The sequence below is a fragment of the Gavialis gangeticus genome, unplaced genomic scaffold (genome assembly GCF_001723915.1).
Source record: "Gavialis gangeticus isolate Ggan-Ray unplaced genomic scaffold, GavGan_comp1, whole genome shotgun sequence".
In the NCBI taxonomy this organism is placed as follows: Eukaryota; Metazoa; Chordata; order Crocodylia; family Gavialidae; genus Gavialis; species Gavialis gangeticus.
In genome coordinates, this window is record NW_017728991.1 from 14,849,060 (window position 1) to 14,874,669 (window position 25,610).

At 45.3% G+C, this 25,610-nt stretch overlaps 3 protein-coding genes across 4 annotated transcripts in view; 1 reads left to right on the forward strand and 2 right to left on the reverse strand.

Annotated features, from left to right (window-relative positions):
* Positions 1–3,288: 3,288 nt before the first annotated feature.
* ARMC7 (armadillo repeat containing 7) lies at positions 3,289–7,049 on the forward strand. 2 transcript variants are annotated; one of them, XM_019518030.1, is made up of 4 exons: positions 3,289–3,339; positions 3,912–3,993; positions 4,697–4,840; positions 6,430–7,049. In XM_019518030.1, the coding sequence occupies exons 2-4, from the start codon at positions 3,927–3,929 to the stop codon at positions 6,765–6,767; spliced, it is 549 nt and encodes a 182-aa protein (XP_019373575.1). In that variant the 5' UTR covers positions 3,289–3,339; positions 3,912–3,926; the 3' UTR covers positions 6,768–7,049. The 2 variants fall into 2 exon arrangements, with proteins under 2 accessions (XP_019373575.1, XP_019373584.1); XM_019518039.1 differs by having other exon boundaries at positions 3,318–3,393; positions 3,911–3,993.
* Positions 7,050–7,225: 176 nt separating this feature from the next.
* Positions 7,226–13,287, reverse strand: NT5C (5', 3'-nucleotidase, cytosolic). Its single transcript, XM_019518053.1, has 5 exons — positions 13,071–13,287; positions 9,202–9,302; positions 9,059–9,119; positions 7,684–7,798; positions 7,226–7,587 (listed from the first exon to the last, which is right to left on the reverse strand). Exons 1-5 carry the CDS (start codon positions 13,254–13,256, stop codon positions 7,445–7,447), a joined length of 606 nt encoding a protein of 201 aa, XP_019373598.1. The 5' UTR covers positions 13,257–13,287; the 3' UTR covers positions 7,226–7,444.
* Positions 13,288–14,717: 1,430 nt separating this feature from the next.
* The window catches only part of HN1 (hematological and neurological expressed 1), a 13,696-nt gene continuing 2,803 nt past the window's right edge, over positions 14,718–25,610 (reverse strand). The window contains exons 2-5 of the mRNA XM_019518062.1: positions 24,712–24,857; positions 23,930–24,027; positions 21,653–21,677; positions 14,718–15,707 (exon numbers count right to left, since the gene is read on the reverse strand). Of these exons, the coding sequence (XP_019373607.1) occupies positions 15,559–15,707; positions 21,653–21,677; positions 23,930–24,027; positions 24,712–24,857 (418 nt within the window). The 3' untranslated portion in view covers positions 14,718–15,558. The remainder of the gene's footprint in view (positions 15,708–21,652; positions 21,678–23,929; positions 24,028–24,711; positions 24,858–25,610) is intronic.

The window sequence follows — 25,610 nt, forward strand, 5'->3', positions numbered from 1 at the left end:
ATAGATTGGACATCCGCAAAAACTACTTCACAGTTAGGGCGGCTAGGAGCTGGAACCAACTTCCAAGGGAAGTGGTGCTGGCCCCTACCCTGGGGGTCTTTAAGAAGAGGCTGGATGCCTACCTGGCTGGACTCGTTTGAGTCCCATTTCTCTTTTTGGGGTTTTTTGTTGTTCTCCCGCCCTGGCGGGGGGGCGGGCTAGAAGATCTACTAGGTCCCTTCCGACCCTGAATCTATGAATCTATGAAAGTATGTAAGGGGTGTAACATTGGGAGCTGTGAGAAAAACTGTTCACTAGGGCGCCCCAGGGGAGGACAAGGAGAAATGGCCATAAACTGTTAAAGAATGGTTTCAGGTTGGATGTAAGGAAGAACTTCTTTACAGTAAGGGTGACCAGAATCTGGAACAGACTTCCCAAGGAGGTGATGCAGTGTCCAACCTTGGAAGTCTTCAAGAGGAGACTGAACTGACACCTTGATGAGATCAAGTATTCCTGCCCAGAGCAGGGGGGTTGGACTCAAGGATCTTTCAAGGTCCCTTCCAGCCCTTAATTTCCAATATTCTGATTCTAAATCAATCTAGGCTTATATCAAAGCAAGAGAAAAACAGTAGAAAACAGAGCTAGTGGGTCACGGGAAGACAAGCAAAGCTGGGCCCCTCATCCTGAGCTGATAAGTGATTTTCCCGCTTGCTAAGCATTAAATAAAGTGCATCTCTACAGAACATGTACTAGCAAATCCAGCTAATGCAGGCTCAAGCCACATGTGCAAGAACAGAAGAGTGATAGTCCCTTTCCTTGTTTTTTCTCTGTGCAGAATTACAGACTGAGGGACCACAAGTTCAGACCTAGTTACCCTCTTCCTTCCCTGCTCCTTCCCCCGCCCCCCACCATTCAGTCCAACTCCTTCTCATCCTTCTCTCTCCCCATTTCACTACAGCATCATTTCACCTCCCAAACCAACCTCAGCGGGCTTCCCCCTCCCTCACAGTCTCACACTGGCCCCCGAATTTCCTGCTTCCCTCTGCACACCACTTCTATGTCTAGAAACCTCAGCAAGGACAAGAGGTCTAGTTCATACCAAAAAAGATTTCCCAGTAGATTCGTACCAGCAAGCCCTCCTGGGCAGATGCAGCTTGGACCAGCAAAACAAGTGCTTTTGCAGCATAGCTGTGACCTGCTCCCCAAATGACATAACCCATGCCAACGCATGCATTTTCTTCTGGTAAGGCTCTGTGCATTAGGGCTTCTGCTGCTACAGAAGTGTCTGACTCAGTCATTAACAACTTGGCTGACATCACTATATCCATGGTGGTATTGGGGGAGTACAAACTTGGCAACTGCACTGAGCTCCAAGTTGAGCAGAGACCCTTCTTGCATCACAACAGTTTCGGTCTGGTTGCTTAAAAAGCACAAGGGTCCCAAACAGACCGACCGCCCAGGGCCCCCCCAGAAGGGTGAACCCCACCACTGATGACACCAGCAAAAGTTTCAGCATAGGTTTGCCCTCAACCTACAAGCCTGGGTAGAAGTACCACCGTATCTAACTGGCTACAGCCAGGTCATTTGGCATCATCTGATGTGTAACACAGTACTGTATTTAACTCACTTCATCAATCATTTGTCTCTGGAATGAGTTCCCTGCGTCATAGTTTAAGCCTTGCCCACATTCTGAAGCTGTACTCATTTAGCTTAAATGGGTTTAAATATGAACTTTTATTTTAACCGGTTTCAAATTACTCTGTCAGTTAAGCTGATGCAACTCTGTATTCAAACCAGGGCTAGCCTGCCGTGGCCTCCCATGATTCTGTTATAGCCCAGGCTTCACTCCACTTTTTCTGTTCTCAGTCGCACATCTGGAGGTGCCAGTATTGTTCCCACTTTACAGTCTCTGCCTCATCTCTCCCTTTTAACTCTTGTTCTGACATTTCCCTCCCTCTCCTGCTCCCTAAGCATCTCGGCCCAATGATACATTTCAAAAACACATGTCATTCCTCCCTTTCCCACCCATGCACACACTGCCCCTTCCCTGTGAATTTTTGCTTCTGAAATCAGCTTATCTAATCATTTACTGAAGTAAATAAAGGTGGAAATGCTGGGATAAAGACTTCTGTTTTGTCCAGGGTAAGTAAATCTTCCACTGCCCAGGCCTGCCAAGAGGATGATCAACGTCATGAGTCTGGGAACAAGCTGTTTGTTCTCCTTGTAGCGACTCCACGCAGCGATTACAAACAATTCAGAGAAGTTATGGGACAAGGGACAAATAGTCTGTACTAGGGAAAAACAAAGGCAAGCAGGTAACTAACACAGAAGAGAAATGCTGACCCTTCCGAGAGGGTCATTGAAGACTCCACCATCTAGAACCGCAACAATTCTCCACGACTTGCCGGGTCGGAAGTGCAAGCACTCATCTACTGACCAGGGAGAGTGGTCCCTTCATTTTTTCAAGCAAAAAAATATAGGCAAAAAACCCTCTCTCTCATCCACAGCAGGAGGCCAGCTGTGAATGTCACCCCAAGCAATCTTCAGGGGTCAAGACTGGGTGCTTTTTGCTGGAGATTTTCAGTCCCACTTTAGGATGAGCCATCAAGCAAAGACACTGACTACACGTCTTATTGGCTGGGCAGGTGTGCAACACCGACACAGCAGAAACAACAGATTAGAAAAAACCCTTTAAGCAGCCCAGATGACGGTGTTGTTACAACTGGGAGAACCAGAAAAATTCTCCCCTCTCACTCGCTGGCCATTAGCTCATGCCTGCAAAAATACAGCCGAGCCATCCCAGCCCTCGTATATCAGCTCTTGACAGAAGTGGGAATTATTATTCCATTTTACAGACAGAGAAGCCAAGATGAAGAGAGTCACCTCAACGAGGAAAGCAGCCATCCCCGGGCAGATTTAGCTAGTGAGTACTAGTCACGGAGTACTAGTCGCGCCTGACCTTTCCCTCAGTGCAGACTCAGGGCAACAACCTCCTAAGGTGCAATCTGTGAGCTAAAGTAGGTAAAAGGGCTCTGCTAACACCTGGCTTGACCCAAACCCAACTCCTCTTCTGAGTGCCCTGAGGGACACTCCTGCTCCTGGGTCCGCAGCGCTCCCGCCTCCAGGCACGAGCTAAAACTGCCCCACCCCCACCCGGAGACACACGAACCACTTCCGGCCCAGCCCCTTGGCAGGAGCTTCCGCCCTTCCCTGAGCGTCCCTAGCTACGTCACTTCTGCCCTCTGTTTTGCAAGGTGCGGGCCGGCGGGGAGCTGCTGTCCCACGTGAGTCCCCGCCCGCCGTACCGCCGGTTCGGGCACCGCGCGGGGCAGCGTCGGGGGCTCGCGGTCCTGGGTGCAGGTCCCGCCATCCCCGGGCCCTTCCCCTGCTGCCGCTCTGCCTTCTGCTCCATGGGCTATGCTTCCTGCCTGCTTTGCTTTCTGTTCCCAGCCCTAACTGCTGCTCTGCTTTCTGTGCCCTACCTAATCGACTGCTCTTTCTGCTCCCAGCGCTGTGCTCTCTGCCCAGTCTGCTGCTCTGCTTTCTGCTCCCAGCCCCCCCTGATGCTCTTTCTGCTCCCTGCCCCATCTGCTGACCGGCTTGCATGGTGCGCCCACGCAGGCTGCCCGTGGCCAAGTTGGCCACACTTGTCCTGGGTGAGCAAAACATCCTTGTGTGGGTCAGCCAGGGAAACTGCAGCTGTCCCCAACCCTGTTTTGGCCCTGCTGTGTTTAGCAGCAGCCCGATTCAAGCATTGACGAGGTTAACACTTGCCAGAGGACCCCATGTGATTCCCCTGGGCACTCTGAAGGGACTCGAAAGAAAATCCAGGGACTGTTCAACACTCACTCAAACATCTTTGTCTTAATCTAGGAGCAAAGATGGGAGACTCCAGGGCCCTACAAAATAAAGCGCTGTTGTTCTCTTTGCAGAATCAGTAGGATCCAATGGATCTGGGGCGGCTTGAATACCTGCAGGCGCTTGTCACTGAGTTTCAAGTGACGGAGAGTTCAGGTGAGACTGTGGGATGCAACTTTTTAATTTTATTTTATTAAGGTGTTTGCTGAGCTTCCCGGTCCGATCAGGCTGATCTGCCTCTCCCTTGTGCACTGTATGAACAAAATCAAAGGTCTGCCCCGGTCTAATAGCGGGGGTGACAGTGCAGGACTGGCACACCATCTTCAGCAGCCAGCAGCACACAAAAGGACGTGGCTGGCATTACCCATTCAACACCACAGCCTGAATGACCAGGTGCCCATTTTCCACTGTGCCAACTGGGAGTAGTCTTCAGGATGAGCCAAGATCAAGGCGTGAACACAAGCCTCTACAGCAGTGATTCTCAGCCAGCGTGCTGTGAGATCCTTATAAGGGTGCCATTACAATAACAAATCTGCACGAGTCACAAAATAAACCCAAGAGATTTCAAATAGGAATCCAGAGTGTCAAAAGCACTGTGACCTGTTGGGGTCTTTCTGAATTCTTTGCAGCAGAATTGCTGGATTGTTTTTTCCACAGTCAAAAAAATGAGCACAAGGTGAGTTTGCATTTTCCATGGCGTGCCTTGAATTAACAAGTGTGAGAACCACTGCTCCAGAACCAAAGCAGGACACTGCAGCAGTATAGCTGCTCTACTGTCACATCGTAGTGGATTCAGTTATAGCTTGTCCCCGTTATCAATTGTCCCTTTCCTGAACCTGAAGCTGCTTTTATGTTGCAGAAGCCAAGGAACAAGTACTGGCTAATTTAGCCAACTTTGCCTATGATCCCAAGAATTATGAATATCTCCGGCAGCTTCAAGTCCTTGACTTGTTCCTGGATGCGCTCACGGAGGACAAGGAGACTCTTGTGGAGTTTGCAATTGGTAAGGATTATATTTAAAACACTTATTGAAGTGCTAGTAGGGCACTGGCAAGTTATGGGATGCCAGCCTCACGGCTTCGACCCAGTGGTGCATTTGAGCTTTGGAGAAAGAATAAGCCACGTGTGACAGATATTAATGTGCTGTTTAATGTAATGGTGGATGGCAGCCAAACGTAATGGTGATAAGAACCTCTCTAGAATAGAATAACTGGAACAACGTGAGGGGAGAATGAGAGGGCAGGAAAGGAGGCAAGTCTCCTCTTCATTTCAGTAGCATGCTGCAGTGCTAACAAAATACATATTTATAGGACTAGGCCAGTCCCTCAATACTGGAACAACAACTCAGTTCTTACAGTTATTTTAAGGGAAGTCTCTGTTGCATAAGACAGTCATTGTGAACAGCTAAGGTTTTGCCAGACAGCCTGTGGAAGTACAATATTAATTTATTACTCTTGCTGTTGTCAGCAGTTAATGGTAATGATTTATACCAAATAATACAATTCCATTACAGTGAGTCAGCATGGGCTAAATATAAACTTGGGAGCCAGCAATGTCAGATTTAATCCCAAGTGGTAAACAGGGTGAGATGATTGGATGATTAAATACCCCTGGGTCCCATCTATATTACAACTTCCTCTGGCAGGACTACAGGCAAGTAGCACCCATCGTTAGTGTGGGATGCTTGACAGGTTAGTACTGTCCTTACCCGTGCACCATGTAACGGACAGTAATCAAATATTGTAAACACAATTAGTACTGACATACTACTTTTAATAACACCTTCCATCAGTAGATCACATAATTAAGCCTCCCTATATCCTCTGTACGAGGTAGCAAAGAGATATCTAGAAACCCCTTTATTGATGACTGGATTGTAGCCACCTCTGGGGTGAAACAGGGTAACTGCTCAGTTGAACTCTTAGGACTGTTAACCCTCCATTTGTCAGAGTTGCCATGAGACTTCTAGTGACCAGGGTTCTGTCTCTCTCTTATGAAAAAGATGTTACCTACGACAGCACAGTGCCCCCTAATGCCATAGGGAAGAGCAAGTGTTTTGGTTGAAAACTCCCTCTGAGGAAGAAGGACGTGAGAATAAATTCAGACCAGGAGGCAGATGATATACACCATGTTAACGCTTGTAAAACAACGTTCTGAGCATTTCTTTCTATACTGGGATCTGGGTGTCAATGATGTGTAAACTCTTGCTTTGCCTTAGGGATTTTATGTACTTTATACAATTGCTATTGCATTATTAGAACATTTCATCCCCAGGATTTAGACAGCTGAAAGGTTTCTCTCTCACTGCTCTAGAGGAAAGTCTCCCTGAAGGAAAGGCCTAAGTCGATAGCAGGTAAAGCAAGATATCTCAAGTAACTTCCCCTGCCTTCCACCCCCAAAGATAGGCATGTCCTTACCCAAACTTTCATCAAACTAAAACATGTTACAACAATTTAGGCATTTTCATCTGAGTTCATATGTAGATAAGCCTTACAAAAGAATTGAGCAGCCTGGTTGCACCAATGCGCTTGAAACTTCAGTGTCGGAGGTAAGGTGTTGCTAGTAGATGCTAGACGCGTCCTTTTATTTCAGGTGGTCTTTGTAACCTCTGCCTGGATAAAACCAACAAGGACTATATCTTGGAGGCCAATGGGGTGCAGCCCATCATAAACTGCTTATCCAGTTCGAATGAGGAGACAGTGATGTCGGCAGTCACTACGCTGATGTACCTGACCACGCCACAGTCTCGCCCAGAGATCACGGCTCTCCCCGTGGTGGAGTGCATGTTGCGTTTCTCCCTTTCTGCCAACAGGAGGTTGAGCAATCTGGCAGTGGTCTTCCTCGAGGATTACTGTGCACCTGTGCAGGTCGAGGAGGCCAGGAGCCTAAGCAAACACACTGCGGTAGGGATCCCCCTCCCAAAGGACTGAAGCAGGACAGAGCAAAGCAAGCAGCTTGGGGTAGCAACTGAGAGAGCTGGCCCTGTCTTCAGAGCCTGCCTACAGCTGCTGGGCACAGACCAGAGGGAAGAAACTAAGTAGAAGGGGCAAAAACCATTCAGATGGAAGTAGCTTTGTTTGGAAAGAGGTAGGGAGGGAGCTGGGCTGCAAGAGCAAATATTTAATATAAAGCAGGTCATGTCTGGTAGAGGGTAAGCTGCCAAATAAGCTCTGACCAGCAAATTAGATCATTAAAATGCCAATGCTGTTAAACCTGACTTTCTTACATCCACACCTGTCACTGCACGGTGGGTGGCAGGATACACGACTGGGAGTTCAGTGCCCTGCCTCCTTCACCCAGGCATCCCAGAACATGGTACTAGACCTCACAAGCAGCTGCTGCTCCTCTTGTGAAGGATTCCCCCTCTGGCTCAATAACAACTCTCTGACAAGGTGAAATAATTTAATAGGGCAACTGTTCCAGAAAGTTTGAAGGAGATGCACATCTGTGATGACTCAAAGTTTGGGAGTCATTCCCTATTTAGTATTGTCAGCCCTTGGTGCTGCCTGAGCTATGTCAAAGTGATTCCCTCAAAAGGGACTTGAATGCCAGTTCACATCCCAGCTGTTTCCATCTGCGATGTGAACAGCACTGTTTCCCTTTTCCATTACTTCCTGCGTTTGCTTTCCAATATTGCTCTCCAGTCATCAGCCCATGACTGCAGCCGCCTATGTGGTGGCTTAAGCTCCAAGTGCTTGTTATGGCAGCAAGTGAACAGGATGTGTTCCCAGCTCGGATTAGGCTCCACACCTGAGAAGACCAAGGGAGAAGCTGAAGTCAGTCATCTTTGTCCTCCCCAAGCAGTAGTAAATCGCACGTTAACTTTCTCCCTTAAGTTTCCCAAACCTTGAATGGTGTCCTTGTCATCAAACAGCAGGTCGGCTGATACAATGGTCTTATCCCTGGTCAAAATCAGTCGATCCACAAACTCAGGTCCCAAATGCTTCTCCACCCACTTGTACTGTAGGGCAAAGAGCAAGCCATTAGACCTAGCAGCTTTCACATTGTAGACACCAGACAGCTCCTAGCCTAAATATTTCAGGCTTCAAGGCTAGGCTGTCTGTATCCCTTCCAGACCCTGCAATTTGGCTGTGGTTCAGATACCAAAATGGCTTGTTTTGACCTGTACTTCCAATAGACTTTAGTAAGGACTGCTTTGAAGAGGTCCAAACTTCATCCAGTTGCAGACCTGTACTGGCCATCTGCCCGGAGCTCACAAATTACATCCAGTTTGATTAAAAACTGTTCAAATACGTAAGGCTTCATTCATTTCTTTTTTTCACCAACTTAAGGCAAGAGAAGCTCCAATGTATTCTGTAAAGTTAAATGACAGGAGGCAGCAGGAGAAGAGACTCAAGGCTTTGGCATATAAGTGTCTCCAAAGGCCAAAAATACCTTTTAAAAGGCTGTGGACAGATGAATAAATTATACCAAGTTGAGAGAAAGGTTGCAGGGGGGGAAAGGGGTTGATTTCTTGCATGTCAGCTGATCTGCAGTAATCAAGTCTGCTCTGTTGTGCAGAAAGCAAAACTAAAGGAAAATTTGCTTCTTAATCAAGCAACTGTTAAAATTACCAATTTTGCTTCCACCTATTCCAGGAAAGAGTGGACACAAACTAGTTACTTTTGATCAGCTGAAGCATGGCAACCACTTTCCCCTTTTACCATGCTGTAACTTGTTAGCCTGTCCACTTAATATCTTTCTCTCACCCTACACTCCTGTCTGGCAGTCGTGGCTAACCAGAGCAGTTCTGATCTTTGTCCTCTGTGCTCTGAATAATCTGCTGGCTTTTTCAGATGAGGTTCCTCCTATGTAGAGTTCTGTACGCCAGAATCACTGCTTGCCTTTGGCACGTGCTAAAAGTCCAGCTGGCCCACACTGCATCTGCTCTTGTACCATCTCCTAGTCCTGTGCCATTTCTTGCTACTGCAAGATGGGCAGCCAAAGCAATTTTTAAAGCATGGTTTCTTTTTTATTCTGGCTCCCGATAATTAGGGCTCAGATGCTTTAAAGAAAGAAAAAAAAAAGATGCAGCTCAGCCTAAGTGCTGAGGTCCCAGGCGCTGGCTTATTATGTTGGCAGCTATTCGGATGGACAGTCACCTCTGATGGCAAGTTTGAATGCCCTCTAGAGCAACTGGCTATGGTCACACTGGTCTGTACAGTGCTAAAAGCTGCTTCTGCAAAGCTCAGCCAAAATTAAAAAAAAAAAGTTCTCCCACCTTCTCAGGGATGCAGGGATCATACTTCTGGAGGGGACTTGTGCAAATGAAGACTTCGGTGCTAAAAAGAAAGAGTCTCAATTAGTAGTTATAGGAGTGTATGAGATAATAGAAAAGAAAGGTGCATTGCAAAGGGTCCTTACTCCTTCATTTGGATCATCTCCTTCATGGCTTCAATGGCTCCTGGTATTGGGTCCAGTCCAAGAAAGAAGCCAGGTGACTCATACACACTGACTATCTTGGCCTGGAAGAGATATGAGGAGAATTAGCAACATTTACTTTTGCAGAGCCTGACAGCTGTTCTCTTTATCCATTGCATATTGCTCAACCTCAGATGGGTCTCTGGGCCACGTTTTCCAGGGAAAGAAGGTGGTTAAAAGAGGACTGCAGAATCTCACCAATAGATTGTCAAGACAAGTCCAGCCCGGGTAGATAATGACTGGATGTTGTTATCTGGTGTCTCATATGAAGCACATGGACAGATACTGTTCTAGTTCCCAAGAAAAGACATGATAGCTGGGACACTAAACAGAGGAACCAAGGACAGACTGGGATATTGAGACTCTGTTACTCTGGGAACTTCAGAGTTGATTTCTCCAGACCACGAGCAAGGCATTCCAGTATGGAGGAAACTGCTTTGTTGTTCTCCAAGATTTTCAATCCAGCATCAAGAAAAAAATTGCGTTTGTAACACAGCGGAACCTGGCTTCTATGCAGACAGCTGTCCTACTGGGGTAACGTGTCAAACATTCTCCTTTCAGAGGTGCTAAGGTTGTGGCTAAGTTGAACACATGCAAAATTAAGACTGTTCCTTGACAGCTCTAGTAGCAGAGCCCCTATCGCCTCAAACAGGCTCAGCAGAGACAAGAGGCTGCATAAGCTTCTTCCAGCATTCCCTGTCCATGTCTGCTATGCTTGCCCTGCCAGGAAGGGTGCCACCTGAAGCTAACTTCCTGGGTTTGGAATAGGGCATCTGGACCCCAAGGCTTGCTGCCTCTATTCAAATAGGCCAGTCAGCAGCCTGGCTGCAGTAACACAACCAGGTGTGGATTTGTAAAGGAAAGGACAAGGACAGGCTTTCCTGAGATGGGAATGAAAAATTGTGCCTTCTGCCAAAGGCTGCATAGTCCAACATGAGCCAGACAGGTTTTTTACTGGCTGTCACATAACTACAGGCAAGGGCCTGAATTTAGAGGCTGAAATAAACCAAGTGCTTCTGTGATTGCATTGGGCTGAAAGCAATCTCCTTCCATGACTTGCTGCATCACCAAAAGACATTTCAGTAGTACTTAGCTTTTTGTGGCAACTAATCCTCGTAGGCTCCCAGGAAAATGTTATCTCCGTTATCACAGATAAAGCGAGGTTTAAAGGACTCTGCTCTGGTCACAGCACATGACAAAACGCTGCCCCTTGGCTCCAGGATCCCAGTTTCATGCTTAGCTAAAGAAGTGTACATGCCTCTCTAATTAGTCACCGCTGATCTCTCTGCTTCTGAATTAAACTAAGGCCCAGACTCACTATTGTGCTCTGGTCTCCTTGTGCTGGCTGAGGGCTGAAGCTGTGATGGAGATCATTCCCAGCGAGGGCACCACCCCAGATGCAGAGCTGGCATCACTAGCCACAGGAACAGGAAATGGCCTGGGGCACGGGAGGCAGGGAAGGGCCTGGATGAAGTGGGTGGCCAGCATATCTTTGTCCCCCTGTGAGAGGAATAAGGCAAGGCAGCCTTTGCTTGCCTAGGATATTTCACTGGGAAGCACAGGCCCCTTCCCACTTGGCCTGGCGCCTATACCAGATGAATGGGTTTTCTGTCTCTGTTTCTGATGCACATTTTCCTCCCTGCCCTCCCTAATTCATATGCAGGACACTCCTGGTCAGCTCCTGGCTGTTTTCAGGGGAGTACGCCCACAGGGGAGGAGTGAACTGTGTGCAGGGTCTTTCTCTCTCTCTTTCCCCTTGTGCAACTGCTCCAGATATACTGGGGGGCACATGCATATGATTGATGCCATTCTCCTGCGAGGGGAAACTGAGCTGCAAAAGGAAAGGAGGCAGTTTCCAGTTGACACTCAGGCAGGGTTTAAGGGGCAACAATGAAGCAAAGAGAGTGTTTACTGTCAGGTGAGACTCCAGTACCGGCCCTAAGAGGGACAAGAGGATAAATGAGCCAATTACTATTGAGTGATGGCAGGGCTGCTGCATGGCACAGAGGAATCTTTGCCCGGCCCCGTTCTTTGGGAATTGCCTGGACTGCTAGTCATTTAGTTACACTGTTCCTCATTTTCTTTAATACCTCAATAGCATCTTTTATTAAGAGGTTCACTGGTTTGAATCTAGCTCTGGTCGGTGGTTTAACAAAAACTGCTGGCTGGTGGCTGCGCAGTGGCCCATGTGAAGCGACCACTAGTCTCAGTGCAGACAGCTACCCGCTTCACACGCCCCACTGCTACCCTTCACCTCTTCCAGGGCAGTCACCATATGAGCAGACAGGACTGAACGGGCCACAGGGACAAAGCTCCCTTTTGCACACCTAGACGCAGTGTCCAGTCAGCCCTACCTCAAGAAGCGTGTGTGAGCACAGAAAAGGCAAAGCACAAAGACATTCATTCTTCAGAGCTGCAAACCCATCATTGCACTCCCTCACACCCATACTACCGAAGAGGCTGGAAAGCTTAGTTCTGGGTGAACAGTCCTTTGGAGAAGTCTGGCGGCCTTTGATTAGACATATCCAAGTGTGCAGGACTGCTGCCTTTCTAGCTGACCTACCTTTTGTGTGTCACCGGTGCGAAATGAACACACAAACATTCATGAAAGTCTTGAGAGAGTCATCAGCATTCATTACGCGCATGAAGCCAGGTCAATTTAAGGGTTAGCATAAAGAGGAGAGAGGCAATATTGAATAGACGGGATTCACAGCTAGCATTTGGAGGTAGGGAACACCTACGCTTGAGAAGCAAGAGGCTAGTATTTTTTTTTAAAAAAAAACACCAGAAGAACAGCATTTAAACAGCAAAGAGTACTGAGAGGACTTAACAGCGAGCCAGCGGGAAAAATAAATGCAATGTGACTGTCATCAAACAGTCACAGCTGTGTTTGATGGTGATGGTGCTAGGTGCTGTATGTGCCTGCACACCTCTCTCTCCCAAAAAGCTTACAGTTAACACTAGCCACTTTGCTTTTACGCTAATAAAAAACCCCAAAACCTGTCAATTCTCTTGGGTAGGAGCAATTTATTTTGCGGTTTATTTTGCTAGATGCTTCTACCGCACCTAGCACCAGAGTGCAAACACAATGAACGGGGCAAGTGGCAGCCGGCTGTCCCTACTAAGCCCAGCTGGATTCAAACTCTTCATCTAGAAAAAGTCAGCTCTGTAACCCACTGAGACCTCTGAGATTTTGGGACCGAACAGGACGGCTGTGGGTCAGGAATAGCCGAGAAGGAGCTCGGGGGTTAGAGGCTCTCTGAACAAGGATGTTATACAACGGTGTCACTCCAGCCACTTACAGATGCATTCACCCCAGTGTATCTGCCTAGCTGGCTGGGATTCACACCCAAGATCAACTTCCATCCTTTTCAACAGGTCCGTCCTCTTCGTTCAGCAAGTTTCTGGTGTCAAACAGAGCCAGGTAAAACCATCCTGGGCACTGGCGCCTCACGCACCCTCTCCTACCTTCGCAGGCACCGGTGCCTCACGCACCCTCTCCTACCTGCGAGCCCGGCCTGGTCTGAAGAGCAGGCGCCTGCCTGGGCTCGCCATCCCCATCCCCCCGCTGGATGCGGCAAAAGCAAGGGGAGCCGGAAGCCCGTCTCCGCTCGGCTTCGGACCCGCACGTGGAGAAGGCACTAGCCCCCGGGGGACTCGGCGCTCGGCCCCGGGCATGGAAGCGGCTCCTGCTCTGCTCGGCGCGACCCGCCAAGCCCCGAGCACTATTTGGCGGGAAGCCGGCCTGAGGGACCCCCGGTTGGCGGGAAGCCGGCCTGAGGGACCCCCGGGGGGACGTGCCCCGCGCTCACCGCCAGGTCCTCCCGCAGGCCGCGGTACTGCTCCCGCACCGAGAAGCCCCTGCGCTGCGCCAGCTCCACGCGGGGCTCGCCGGGGAAGCGCGCCAGGAAGGCCCGCAGCACGCCGGCCTCGAAGTCCGCCAGCACCCCGTCCATGTCCGCCAGCACGCGCAGCGCCGCCCCCGACCCCGAGCCCATGGCGCCTCAGACCGCGCGGCCCGGCCGGCGCCGCTGCACGCTCAACCCCGAGGGGCGGGGCCCGGCTCATGCATATTCATGAGGGAGGGGCAGGAACATGGGGGGGGGTCCCTCTTATCCATCAGCCCCCGGGCAGCGTGGAGGGAGGGAGAGGGGGAAGCAGCACAGCCCGGCAGGGGCCTCCCAGCCCTAGCCCCAGCAGAGAGGCTGCATCTCTTAAAGCAGCTGCAGCCTTTGGTCAGTCTGAGGCACCTACATGGGCAGAGACCATGCGCTGAAATGAAGGCCAGGCCCTGGGAGAGCTTGCTGGAGCTCCCCCAGCCAGAGGAGAGCAGGTAGCCAAGGCTCCTGGAAGCCAGACTGGTGCAAAGCCATTTGCACAAGCGTGGAGGCACTTGCCAGCTTGCAGAAGGTATCTATTTCCCTCTTCCATTTGCATGCAGTGTGGTAGGGCCAAGCATTGTTTTAGGCTTTTGGCAGAAGTTTTGTCAGAGATGGGGCAGGGTACTGCACTGGTACCCCAGGCAGTAAGTGGGGCTATTACCCCTTTATCTTACCAGGATTGTTTTAAAGCAGTTAAGGAATCAAAGCAGTAAGGACACAGCTTGTGGATAACTGTGCATCTTTTAAGAAGTGAAAACTAGAGGGAACAAGAAAAATGAACTAAATGAAGCCCTCTGGAGAGTACAAAGGAATTTAAGGAAGGTGGCACTAGCATGACTGAAGGCTAGAACTAGAGCGTGTGTCAGCAAAGAGGAACACTTTCCCCCCAGCCACCACAAAAAGTGCAAGTGAGCAGAATGGACGGGTGATTAAGCTTTGGTCTAACAGGAGTAGGCAGGTGTCAGTAATTAGTTCACTTCTTCCTTAAAAGTACTAAGGAAAGTCACAGTCTTGGACTAACTTCAGAGGCAGTACTCAAGTGGCTTTCCCACATTATCCAAAAAGCATGAAGGATTTACGACACAGTGATGGAAGTGTAGCTATTAAAATACAAAGCTATTCCTGATTAAGCCCGTGTTTGATGCTTGCTATACTGAAAAGGGGAATCTCAGCAAGTAATATTCAAATCCAATTCTTGGCTCAAGACAACGGACAAAAAAAAAAGTGAATAAGCATACTGAAAAGCAGGGGTTTGAGATTACACACACCCAATATTCTTTCTGGCAGCAGTATGTCTAATCTCTATTGTTTTTTCTTTCACAAGAAATGTGTTGAATTGAAATGTATCCTAAAGAATCAAGTTTAACTTGGAGTTCATCTGTTTATTAAAAGAGGCCACCATACTTCCAAAGCTGGACTGAACTCCAGCTGATGTAGGATCAAAAGACTTTTCCCCTCACTAAGCAGGTTGCAGGAGTGCCCACTATGGGGGTCCCTGCACCTTCCTGTACAGGATGTCGTACCTGTATATTAAAGGCAAGATAAGCAAGAGCACCAAAATAAAGCCCACACAGGACACACTGCTTCAAAATGTCTATATTATTTACTTTTAAGCAACAGTCCAGCTTCCTGAAATTACAACACACATTTTAAAGGATGAGATTTCCACCTCATGGTCAAGCACCAGCATGATCATGCACAGCATTGAGTCATTTGTAATAAAATGCCCTGTAGATTTGTATGCAAATATTAACTCCTGTATGATCCACTCCTCACTCCACCTTCACTGAATGAAGTCTCCTGTATACAAGAGTCCCTTCCCCAGTATTAGGACAGGCAACTCATTCACCATGTATTTGGCACACATACCCCACTTAATGGTCCAACATTCAGATACTCCTCACTGAAGGCAGCATGGCGTAAGCTAGCACCACACTATACAGTTCTGTATGGCACAGTGGGGCTTGAGACATTTACCACAAGGAAGTCAATGAAACCTTAGATAACCAGTTATTGTGTGTGGTGGAGGGGACAGTTCTTGCTGATTGCTTGCTGGCCTGTATATGCAGGATTGTAGACCCTTGTGAAACTAAGGGGGTTCTAAAAACCTCAGTACAAAAACCCTCTAACCACACTTAGAACCAAATCTAGTCCCCTTTGAAATACATTACTATACCTCAAAGCTTTCCCTCAAGTCTATCACTAGAGAAAACACTCATGTCACTTCCAGTAGATCCAGGGGAGACAGGACAGAAGGGGGGGGAAAAAAGTTGTACTTAAAAAAAAAGATGGAGTACATAAAGTGCTTCTTTTTAATGAACGACATTTGAGATGTACAGTCAGGCTCAAGTTGTGCAGTTCACAAGCATGGGGGAAAAAGAAACAGACATGAGTTCAAAACAGTCAGGAAGGAACAGGTTTAACCGAGGACTAGGCTGGACTTGCCACCAGGTGGATTTCTCCTGGATGGTGCAGGTACTGGTGCTACAGGACTAGGAACAGGCGCAGCAGGCAGGGATTTTTCTTCACTCTGGCTCGGGGCAGCTTCTACGTCGGCCTCAGTGTTTTCTAGAAAAGACAGAAGTGTGTTTGATGCAGCAAAGGGGAAAGGCAGAGACTTCCTCTTAGATAAAAGAGACAGAAGGTAGGGCAGGGTGACACCTTAGAAACCAACTGGTTCAGAGCCATGAGAGTTCAGACCCACTTTGTCAGAGGCTATGGAAGGACTGTATAGATCAGCATTCTGAGGGCAAAAGCTATGCTTCCTCCCAAGCCTGCTTTAGTGTTTAGCTTTGATGAGTCCATGTTGCCAGCAGAAGCTAAATACTACAAATACATTTCCACAAAGGACTATCAAACTTCACACTTGGATATAGTCATTTAGGAACTCTACTAGTCCCATTACCAAATGGGGCAACCTGCCAGTAATTCTTGCCAAGAAACCACAATTCATGCAGTCATACATGTTATGGATCAACATGAGACATAACTGTAACAACTCCTGTGGAAGCCTGAGCAGGTGCTAAAAACAAAGCTACCAGAGTGTAGGGCTGAACTTGAGCTCTGTATTTGCAAGTACAGGCAGACCTCCACTTACAACATTCAAGTTACGTTTTGCAATTACAACATTTATAAACTGACACCGTTTCAACTTTATGACATCAGTTTTGACTCGACAACACTTGATCTGACGCAATGCCACGCCACACCAGCAAACAAGTTCACCGAGTCGCTCATCTCCCTGGAGAACATCTGTCTAAACTGCCTTGGACACTTTCTTTAAGAAAGCAGACAAGACTCCATAAAAATTTGCAGCCAAGACTCCTGAGAAGACTCCAGCCAAGAACCCTTCAAAAAGTCCAGCAAAGTCACATCAAAGAAGTCATTCCAAATCAATATGATTGCTATTTACAATATAATACATTTATGTAGCTATATTACTCATATATAAGATAGAATACAACATTCTGGGGGGTTTGGGTGAAAATAGGATATTGGGCCTGGGTTCAGGAACCAATCCCCCATTTATAACATTGTTTCTTATGTGAAAATTGGTTCCGAGTTGTAACATTTTGACTTAAGACAGTTTTCTTCAGGAACCAATTGTGTGCCAAGTCCGAAGACTGCCTGTAAACAGGATGCAAACGTAATAGTTAAAGAAGCAAGCTGAAAAACAGTAATCAAGTGAGGAGATACTTAATCCTTCCTTAGCTTCCCCAGAGCCAGAGCTTTCAATCAAGTCGGCATGAAGATGAAAGATTCAAGCCTGACCACACACTTCTGGGGAGGGGTGTACTCCACAGTTTGAAATTTAATTACAGGACTCCAGCACATACAGGACTCTTATTCATGCAATATTTCAAGAGTTTCTTTGCCCGAGTATGGTGTATTGCTTTGGTGTTTGTTAGAGTCACTTATCCATTCTGCCAATGCCTGCATTAAGACATTTGAGAATGGGAGAAGTTTCACTTCTCAATATGTATGCCAAGGAGTGATGTACCTAGATCAGTTTCTGCTGCAATTTGGGAATACTTCCAGGTATTATTCCTGAAACACAAGTCTTCCTTCTGTTTATGATACCCAAGAAGCTAGTCTATAATTTATTTACCCACCACAAAAGAGAGTGACCAAAAGGACATCCCAAATTTTATTCAAAAGCCTTCCAGGAGATTTACCAAGTAGTTCAGAAGAAGTCAGACAGAAACCCAGCCCGCTCCAAGTTCTCAACTATTCAGAAAGATAAATAAATTAAATAAATAAATTTGCAATAACTGAAGTCAGTTTGCAAATATTAAAAGCGATAAGTCTGTGGGCTTTACTGTAATTAGATGGGAAGATAAGAGATGTGTTGCAATACGCTTCAGGAACTGTGGAAATTATTAGTGTCTAGTCTTGTTTTAACAAGATTTATGTAGGACAAAGTTCAGGTCTTGATATGGTGGGGGCAGTGTATGGCTGGCCAATTTAAAATCGAAGACCATTTAATTAATTATCTTACAGAATTAAGAAACCAAGGACAAAAAAGATTGTTCTATTTAATTGATGCTCAGGAATACATAACATGCTCCAAGAATCCAAAGGAGATTAATGATACTGCAGTATCTAAATAATACTACAATTGGAAACTGGTTGGGTTAGCATGGATCCTACACGTTAAACAGGATCCTGAAGCATTAATGATTTTGTTGCACCTTTGAAATAAATTCTTACTAATGTACTACTTAAAAAAGTGCAGGCTCAGATAGGTCAAGTTTTCAACATGGATCACATCTAAAGGTGGTCTCAGTGGGCATTTATACACATTGATTAATCGAGTCTGCTCCACATGCAAGGTGACGCGCCCAGTGCTGCGTTGCATACATTTGTATAAATGCCAAAATGCGTGACAGCACTGAGAAAATGGCGGCAGTGCGCTTTTGAACCAAAACATCTTTGATGCATTTTAGATTCAAAAAAGCACACTGCCACCATTTTCTCAGCACTGATGCGCATTTCATCGTTTATACAAATGTATGCACCGCAGTGCTGGGAGCTTTTAAAAGCACCCATCGCTGCAGCACAAGCATGCGTACAAACGCCAAATGACATCTTCCCTTTCAAGTCTGGTTTCAAAGTTTGCAAGAGCTACAGCAATTGCTTACGGATAGATGGCATGCTGATGCAGTAGCAGGCAACTCTTCAGGCTACTAGTAGTTTACTGCCCAATTTAGTGCTTTAGCAAGAGAGACACAGAGTTCTGTATGTGTCCAAGAAGAGACGCACACAATTTAGCCAGTTTAAAAAGGGATGCAAGTAACAGCCTTTGCTCTCACATTTAGTTCAAAAGAACCAATGTAGACAAGTGACTAGACAGAATCAGAAATAGGTTTTGGTCAGAGCTACCAGTCCATAGGCACATTTAAACCAGGCAGTGGATTTTTACATTCTATAGAAGCCTCTGGCTTACACCCTCCATAACTCATGCATACCACTGTCTGCCTACTCAGCAGAACTGACACTACTGCAGTTGAGCCCATTGATTCACTGCAGAGAGCTGAATGCTCCATTGTCTGCACTTCAAGTGAAATAGTTCATGAATACTGCGAGACATGTCAGAATGATCTGCACTTCTCCAAACGCCAGACTTTATCTTCATGTCCACATTCTTGGAGGCTTACACACTAGATAAGCATTAGACACCACCTCATCCTCTTCAGCTGGTTAACTGGTAAAGTGCATGGAACCCACTGACCTCAGGAATAACTATGGAAAGAATCACTTGGTTGATAAGATGCTGAACGCAAAAGATGCTACATTCAGAATCAGCATTGCTACAAGATTCCTGTGGAACCCTGGATGTGCCTCTGAATTAGTGCCTCCAATCCCCGTCGAGAAAATGTTGTTTTATCCCTGCCTCAGAGGAGCATTGAATAAGTTCATTCTTCTACAAGTTTTTACACTAAGATAATAGGGATAAAGTTTCTAGAGACAGATGCAAAAGAGGCTGGGGGTTCTATGCACTCCAGTGATAGCAGGTTTAATTTGAATGGTTTGCCTGCTGCGTTCTCACTATTTTATTGTGATCAACCATCCCCACACATGCTAATCCTCAGTCCTGAACAGATTGGAGGGAAGGAAAAGCAAACAACTCCCAAAACGGACTTTTCAGGAATATTATTTGAACTGTTCTTCAGAGTCAGCATTCTCACTTGCTTCTCAAACGATGGCCGTCAGTGAAGGCAACTAACTACCCACACCAGCTGTAAACTCCAAGCGATAAGAAATGGGCAACTAAGTATCTGGGAGCAGTGAAGGTGGCATCAGCTATGCCAACAGCTATGCAGTTAGCACTCTGAACATTTAAACCATAACAGGAATGACATTTGATACCAGTTATAAGTTAGGTATTAGCTATAATTGTTTCTACTCTACAGAGACAGTAGATTTCTAAAGGTCTTGAAACTCATACTCTCACTTCAGATCAGGTTCTGGCCCTGGATTATGCATGAAGCATTGCAGTGCTAATCAAGATTCATTAGACATAGCTTAAAAAGGAAAAAAGGAAATTTGAAAAGCCAAAGTCAGGAATATTGCTCTACCCAAACCTAAAACCTGCTGTATGGCTACCAGAAGTCAGAGATTATTAATCCCACTGAGAGGTATTTAAGAAAAACTGAGATCAATGTCTCCCCTGGGAGATGTCCTTTCAGAATAAGGAAGGGGTAAGTGCTATGTTGATCTTCTTCCTGAGATGAAGCTTATAGGTGTGAAGAGTGACACTTGCAAAGTACCAGAGTAAAAGTCACATGAATGTTCTAATCAGGCTCTTTCCAATGTAAATGGTGGGAAGAGGCATTGTCTCCACCCAATCCTGGAAGAGACTATTCTAAGATGACAGGTATCAAAAGAATGGATATTTTCCCCTTCTTTACAACAGGTTTCTGCCAATGTCTGCACCTCCACAACAAAACAGGGTGCTAAATAAGTCATAAAGGACATCACCTTTTTAACAATAGTTAAAAAGGAAATCAGTGAATGAAGATTGGTGAAGAATTATTTCAGATGCTACATCAGTCTTGAGTATCCTTGACAATGCATCACTACACAAACGCTTCAGCTCCAATGCAAGACTGGCACAAACATGACATCAAGAGAAAAAGACAGTAGTGGAGTCAGTTTTACCTGGGCTGAGAGGAACAAATATTCAAGCGGCCAATTCTCTAGAATGACTGACCCCTAGACCAGATATGTGCCAATGACAAAATATTGTCTGCCAGCCTCTCCGTGTGAACCATGCTTTCACTTCAGGAACAAGAAAGCTATTGTGATGACAACCAATAGACCTGGCATGTACTAGGACCAAGAGAGATACTATAGTCTTAGACATTGTCACAGAGCTGAAATCCAAGTGCTCTAAAATAGTTAGTTTTATAAGCATGCAACTTATTCAATGTTTTCATCCCTCTGCAGTTGTACTGTTTAAAAAAAAAAGTGTTTGGTCCCAAGCATACAAATACTGTCCAACTCAGGACCAAGCTAAAACAGCATAGTTCCAGTCCAGAGTAAATGGAACATTTCTACAGGTAACCATGAAGTTTTAAAACCAGATCAACATTAGTGACTGATCACTTTCCACTAGGGACTCTGGGAGCCACCCTTAGCCTGGGAGAAAGTCCTTCTATAAAGATGCCTTCAAGGAAGCACATCTTGTACAACTAAATTATAATTTTTGCCTGTATTAAAAACATAAATAAATAAAAGTACATCCTGGGCAAACAGCTACACAAAGATGGACCTAATCATGTAACATTTATTTTGTTACTTTTAAGTTAGTCTTTGCATCTTTGGGGAAAATGCAGGTGGTACAAGTTGAAACTTTACTTTTGTTCAGCAATACAAATATTTATATTGCTTGGAGTCTGAACTTAATACCAAACTTTAGAAACATAGGAAGCCAAATTCAAGTTACTTACAGGTGTCTTGTAAAATATAAACGTAAAATCCTAGTAGAAGCAATACATATTTTGGTATCTTCAGATATCAAGATTACTAAATCACCATTCTTGAAATGCTCTATCGCTGCCATAATCCAAGCTCAAAATTTACTTCCTGGGTTAGATAAAATGCAGGTAGACATCACGTGCTACGCTGTATCATAACTTTAACAGAGCTAATGCCATCCCTGTCCATCCCTATATCCCTTGTAACAGGAGTAGCAAGTTAACCCATTAGTCCCAAGTTTAAATCTTCCTGGCACTGAACTACTGGCTGGCAAAGCATCCAATAACACTAGAGTCAATGTGTTAGAGAGAGAAAACAGGACATGCTACAATTTGTTTCCATTCCCCTATATTACACACACTCTAGAAGTAGTTTGGTCATTAAACTTTGAAGGGTTCAGGATGTAATGACAAGCTGAATTTCACCTTTAGTACTAGACAACCACCATCCATCCCTTCCACCACCTCAAAAGTGTAGTCCTTCATCAATGAACAATTTCTTTACAAGTTATAAAAAAACAAGGAGTTACTCACCAAAAGTTTCAACAGCTTCCCCTCCCTGAGGGGAAAGAAAAAAAAAAGACAGACATTATTTCCTGTATTTTACAAGGCATTTTGATATTGAGTGGCACGTCCTGACCCCAATCCCCTCCTTGGGGACAGTCACTAGACAGAGCCAACATGGCCCTCTATACCCAAGATAGCCCTCTGAATTACGGGGCTGCAAGGGAAATTAAAGCAAACATCAGGATGTTTAGACTTCCAAAGTCAGATGTCAAGGCATTACTGAAGACCACATGTTTTCCTGTTGATCAAATGAAATACCATTGAGTCACCCCTCTGGAAGCACCTTGGTTTGTCAACCGTTCAAACAAGTGAAATGCATCATTTTACACGAGTGGGGTGGTCGTTGTTTAGAGAGTCATTTAAGGATTGAGTGGGCAGAAGCATGACTCTCAGAACAGAGTAGTGGTTAAAGGAAATGAGTAGGGCCCCTGGCGTGCAGGAAGAGCCCCACTGCCGATTCTCACAGGCAGTTTAGTGTAAATAAAACACGAAATCCCTAATGGTGCTAGAAGTCTAGTTCACCAGCTCTCAACTACACTTTCAGCAAGAGAACTTGGAAGTGTCCCCATCTCCATTAGCATCTGAATAGCTCAACAAGGTTGGGGCCTAAAAGTGTAAGAGAATGCATTTCCCTTCATGCAGGCCAACTGGGAAATAAGGAGTCTCAGGAACTAGTGATGCTGGTACATATGCAACTGATATCAGTGACTGTATCAGAGTACAGTTCCAATGGATAAGCCCAGTCAGGATTAAACAAATAAACAGCCAGCTTCAAGAAAGTAGATGTGTCCCTTAAATACTTGACTGAGCCCATACCACTAGTTTAAATCCCCCCATTTGCAATTGCAGTTACTGTACAAAAAGAAAGCATTCTCTGAAAAGTTACACTCATTTGGCTATACAGTACATAATACAATTAAGAAGATAACAGAATTAGAACAAACAGCTTACTTTTGTTTTCTACTGCGACAGCCAATTGAAGTTTATAGCTGCCGTGTTCCAAATTAGAGAGAGCTCTTCAAACTCATTAGTGTGTAAAATGTTTCTAACTCATCCTTTGTTAGCAACAATAAATGTGAACTAGCTAAACATGGAGCAACAACAGAAATAGGCGTCCAGGACAACATAAGCATTGGCCACCATTATCTGGCAGCTACACTGCCTACACAGCTTTCAAAAAAAATTCTCGTTTTTGCATTAGGATTGTGAATCCTCAGTTGTAAAATTTGTAAATACAAAGTCAGCTTTAGATTTTCCCCTTCTTGCTGTCAAGAGAAGCTTTTATCCTATGATTCAGAATCATGTACCAAGCACAATCCATGCTCTTTGTACCCCTTTGGCAACTAGGTCTTGTATACAGTTTAGAGCAGAAAAGGCATTACGTCAGTATGCAGGCTATTTGGTTTACATTCCAGCATGAAGTCAGCCTGTTCTCGTTACGGAGAGCTGTATATGGGTTTGTTTGCTGGGTTTTTTTTAAACATAAAATAAGCACTATTTATGGTAGTGAACCTGTAGCTGAGGCCAGGCTTTTCACCTCTTCCTGGGCTGTCCTATCCGCTGAGACCCTACTTTAGCAAGTGCCCAGTTTAAGAATTCAGAACTCAGTTTAAAACAAGTTTCCCTCACTTTATGCTGTGCATGCATTCCTGGAAAACAGTGCATAACTTGAATTTGTATAAAGGGAACCCACTTTATAATGTAACAAATAGGGGTATGTTCCAAGACATCAACTGTACTGACCCCCAAACCCATTTCTACCACTTTTACATGACAATTTTGGTACTCACCAACAGCAGACAGTACACACAAGCACAGGGCACTACCATAATGGGGACAGCAACTACAGAAACACGTCGCAGACAATGAGTAAGGAGCATAGATTCACGCAGGAGACCTATATATTATTTTGATGCGCGTCACTCCTACAATATACTGCACAAAGCAGCTTATTGCGGGCTTCCGCCACACAGATCGCATATGAGTGAATTTACCCCACATGCAACAATTTTTTTAGTATTAAAAGGATCATTGCATAAGAGCAAATTCACACACACAGAACCCACATAAAGTGAGGGAAACCTGTACTTTGCACAGCATTAGAAATTAATGGAGATTTCAGGGAAGCTGTGGAGTACAGAGCAAAGAAAAGAGAGTTCTTCCCATCTTACCAGAGGTGATTAACCAGTCAACAACATGGAAGAGTAATACATCTTAAATCAGGCTTCTGATATAGTCACTGACCTTTTGATCTACAAAGTCTCCACAATTTGCATCAGATGAGTTTCTTCTTTGAGGGCCAGACAATTCACAATTTTCTCTGACACCACTGGGCTTGGCTCCTGAAAGCACATGTTTTAGCCGAGATGTAAAGGTCAATTAACTGGGAAACAAGCCATAATCTCTAAAGCCTTATTCCCAATGAATGAAGTCCTAGCAGACAAAGATTCCATCCCAATTGTTTAGGAAATTCCATGGTATTCTTCACTGCAGTGTTTGAGAGGCATTACCATAACATGAACAAGTCCATCATCACAACCTCATCCTTGTAAGGCAAATACTACAATTTTTTTATATTTATGCAGACAGAAAGGGTCCAAGCACAAAGGAAGCTATGATAAGCAATGGGATTTGAACCCAGTCTGAATCTAGTGCTTTAACGACGGGGTCACCTTCCCCCTATATTAGGGAGTCCAGTGTAATCCAATAAAGAACATTAATAATACTACCCCTTTTGCAGGCCAGTCCCCAATTTTCTATACAGATCACCACATTAGAGTACTCCATACACACAATAGATGTAGTTTAGATAGATGGTAAGCTATTTCTTCTATGACCAACTATCTATGATTTGCACTCTTAAAATATTAAACTTTTCCATTATTCACAAGAACGTACTCTATCAAGATATGCAGCCCACCTAGAGACTGTTCCACCTCACTTGCTAGTAGTTTACAACCCAGGACACCAAAGCTGATCTTAAGCAGTCACATATTGGATGCAGAAACCAGATAGTGAAATTTTACCTGTTGAGCTAGCCCAAGAAGGTGGGTTCTCTTCAGAAAGCCCAAAGATGTTGGATGCCATTTTGTTCCTTCGCATTGGTTGCTCTTTTGGCTCATCAAAGCCGCCCAAGGTAAAGTTAGATCCACCACCAGGAGGGCGAAGTACTCTGGAGGGGAAAACAGTCAACTTCACAACCTTATATATTGAGCATTTTAACCATCAGCGTTGAAGTATTGCTGACAAACCAAAAGGCACGGGGTGAGAAAGTGGATTAACTGCTTTGGGAAGCAGTGACAAAACTAAGAGTCAGGCTAGGTTGGTAGTGACTCAAGGCTGCCATGCAAGATGGTTACATTTCACAATCTATTCACAGTAGTGGTCAACGCAAGTAACCTGTCTGCTATACTTCTTGGTACTCAGGGGCCAAGCACTAAAAGTGGGTTATTTTTAGAACCACAAGACTGAACTACAACACTTAGAACAATATAACCAAGTTTGAACCACTGCTGTAATTCCTTTGGCTCGAGGCTAATCACAGAAGCCTCAATATATCCTTTCCTCAAACACTAAAAATTAGGACAGCCCAAAAGAGAAAGCTAACAAAACAACCAGTTCTATTTATTCTTTTATATCCCAAGGTCAGTGGAGGGGACCCCAGCCCCAACCCCTAAAAAATTGAGCCAAAAAGGGGTTTTCATTTATGTCTATGTCCAATTTCCCCACTATTAATAGCCATTTTAGAGAACTGAATGGAAATGAACCTCAAAGTGAACGCTATGACAAGGACTCAAGTTTGGCTCACAAGCCCACAACTCTTTACACCATCACTGATCACATCTGGGCTCCGGACTCTTCTCTTTAGAGCTGTTCCATTAAAAAAAAAAAAAAAAAAAAAAAAAATGCGTAAGATTTTTTTATT

Bases quoted from the DNA above. Each gene is read 5' to 3' on its own strand.
- ARMC7 (XM_019518030.1), top strand. From the start codon at position 3,927: ATGGATCTGGGGCGGCTTGAATACCTGCAGGCGCTTGTCACTGAGTTT. The intron at 3,994-4,696 runs GTGAGACTGTGG...TTTATGTTGCAG, and splicing joins TCAAGTGACGGAGAGTTCAG to AAGCCAAGGAACAAGTACTG. The intron at 4,841-6,429 runs GTAAGGATTATA...CTTTTATTTCAG, and splicing joins TCTTGTGGAGTTTGCAATTG to GTGGTCTTTGTAACCTCTGC.
- NT5C (XM_019518053.1), bottom strand. From the start codon at position 13,256: ATGGGCTCGGGGTCGGGGGCGGCGCTGCGCGTGCTGGCGGACATGGAC. The intron at 9,120-9,201 runs GTAAGGACCCTT...CTTTCTTTTTAG, and splicing joins GAGATGATCCAAATGAAGGA to CACCGAAGTCTTCATTTGCA. The intron at 7,799-9,058 runs GTGGGAGAACTT...TTTGCCCTACAG, and splicing joins ATCCCTGCATCCCTGAGAAG to TACAAGTGGGTGGAGAAGCA.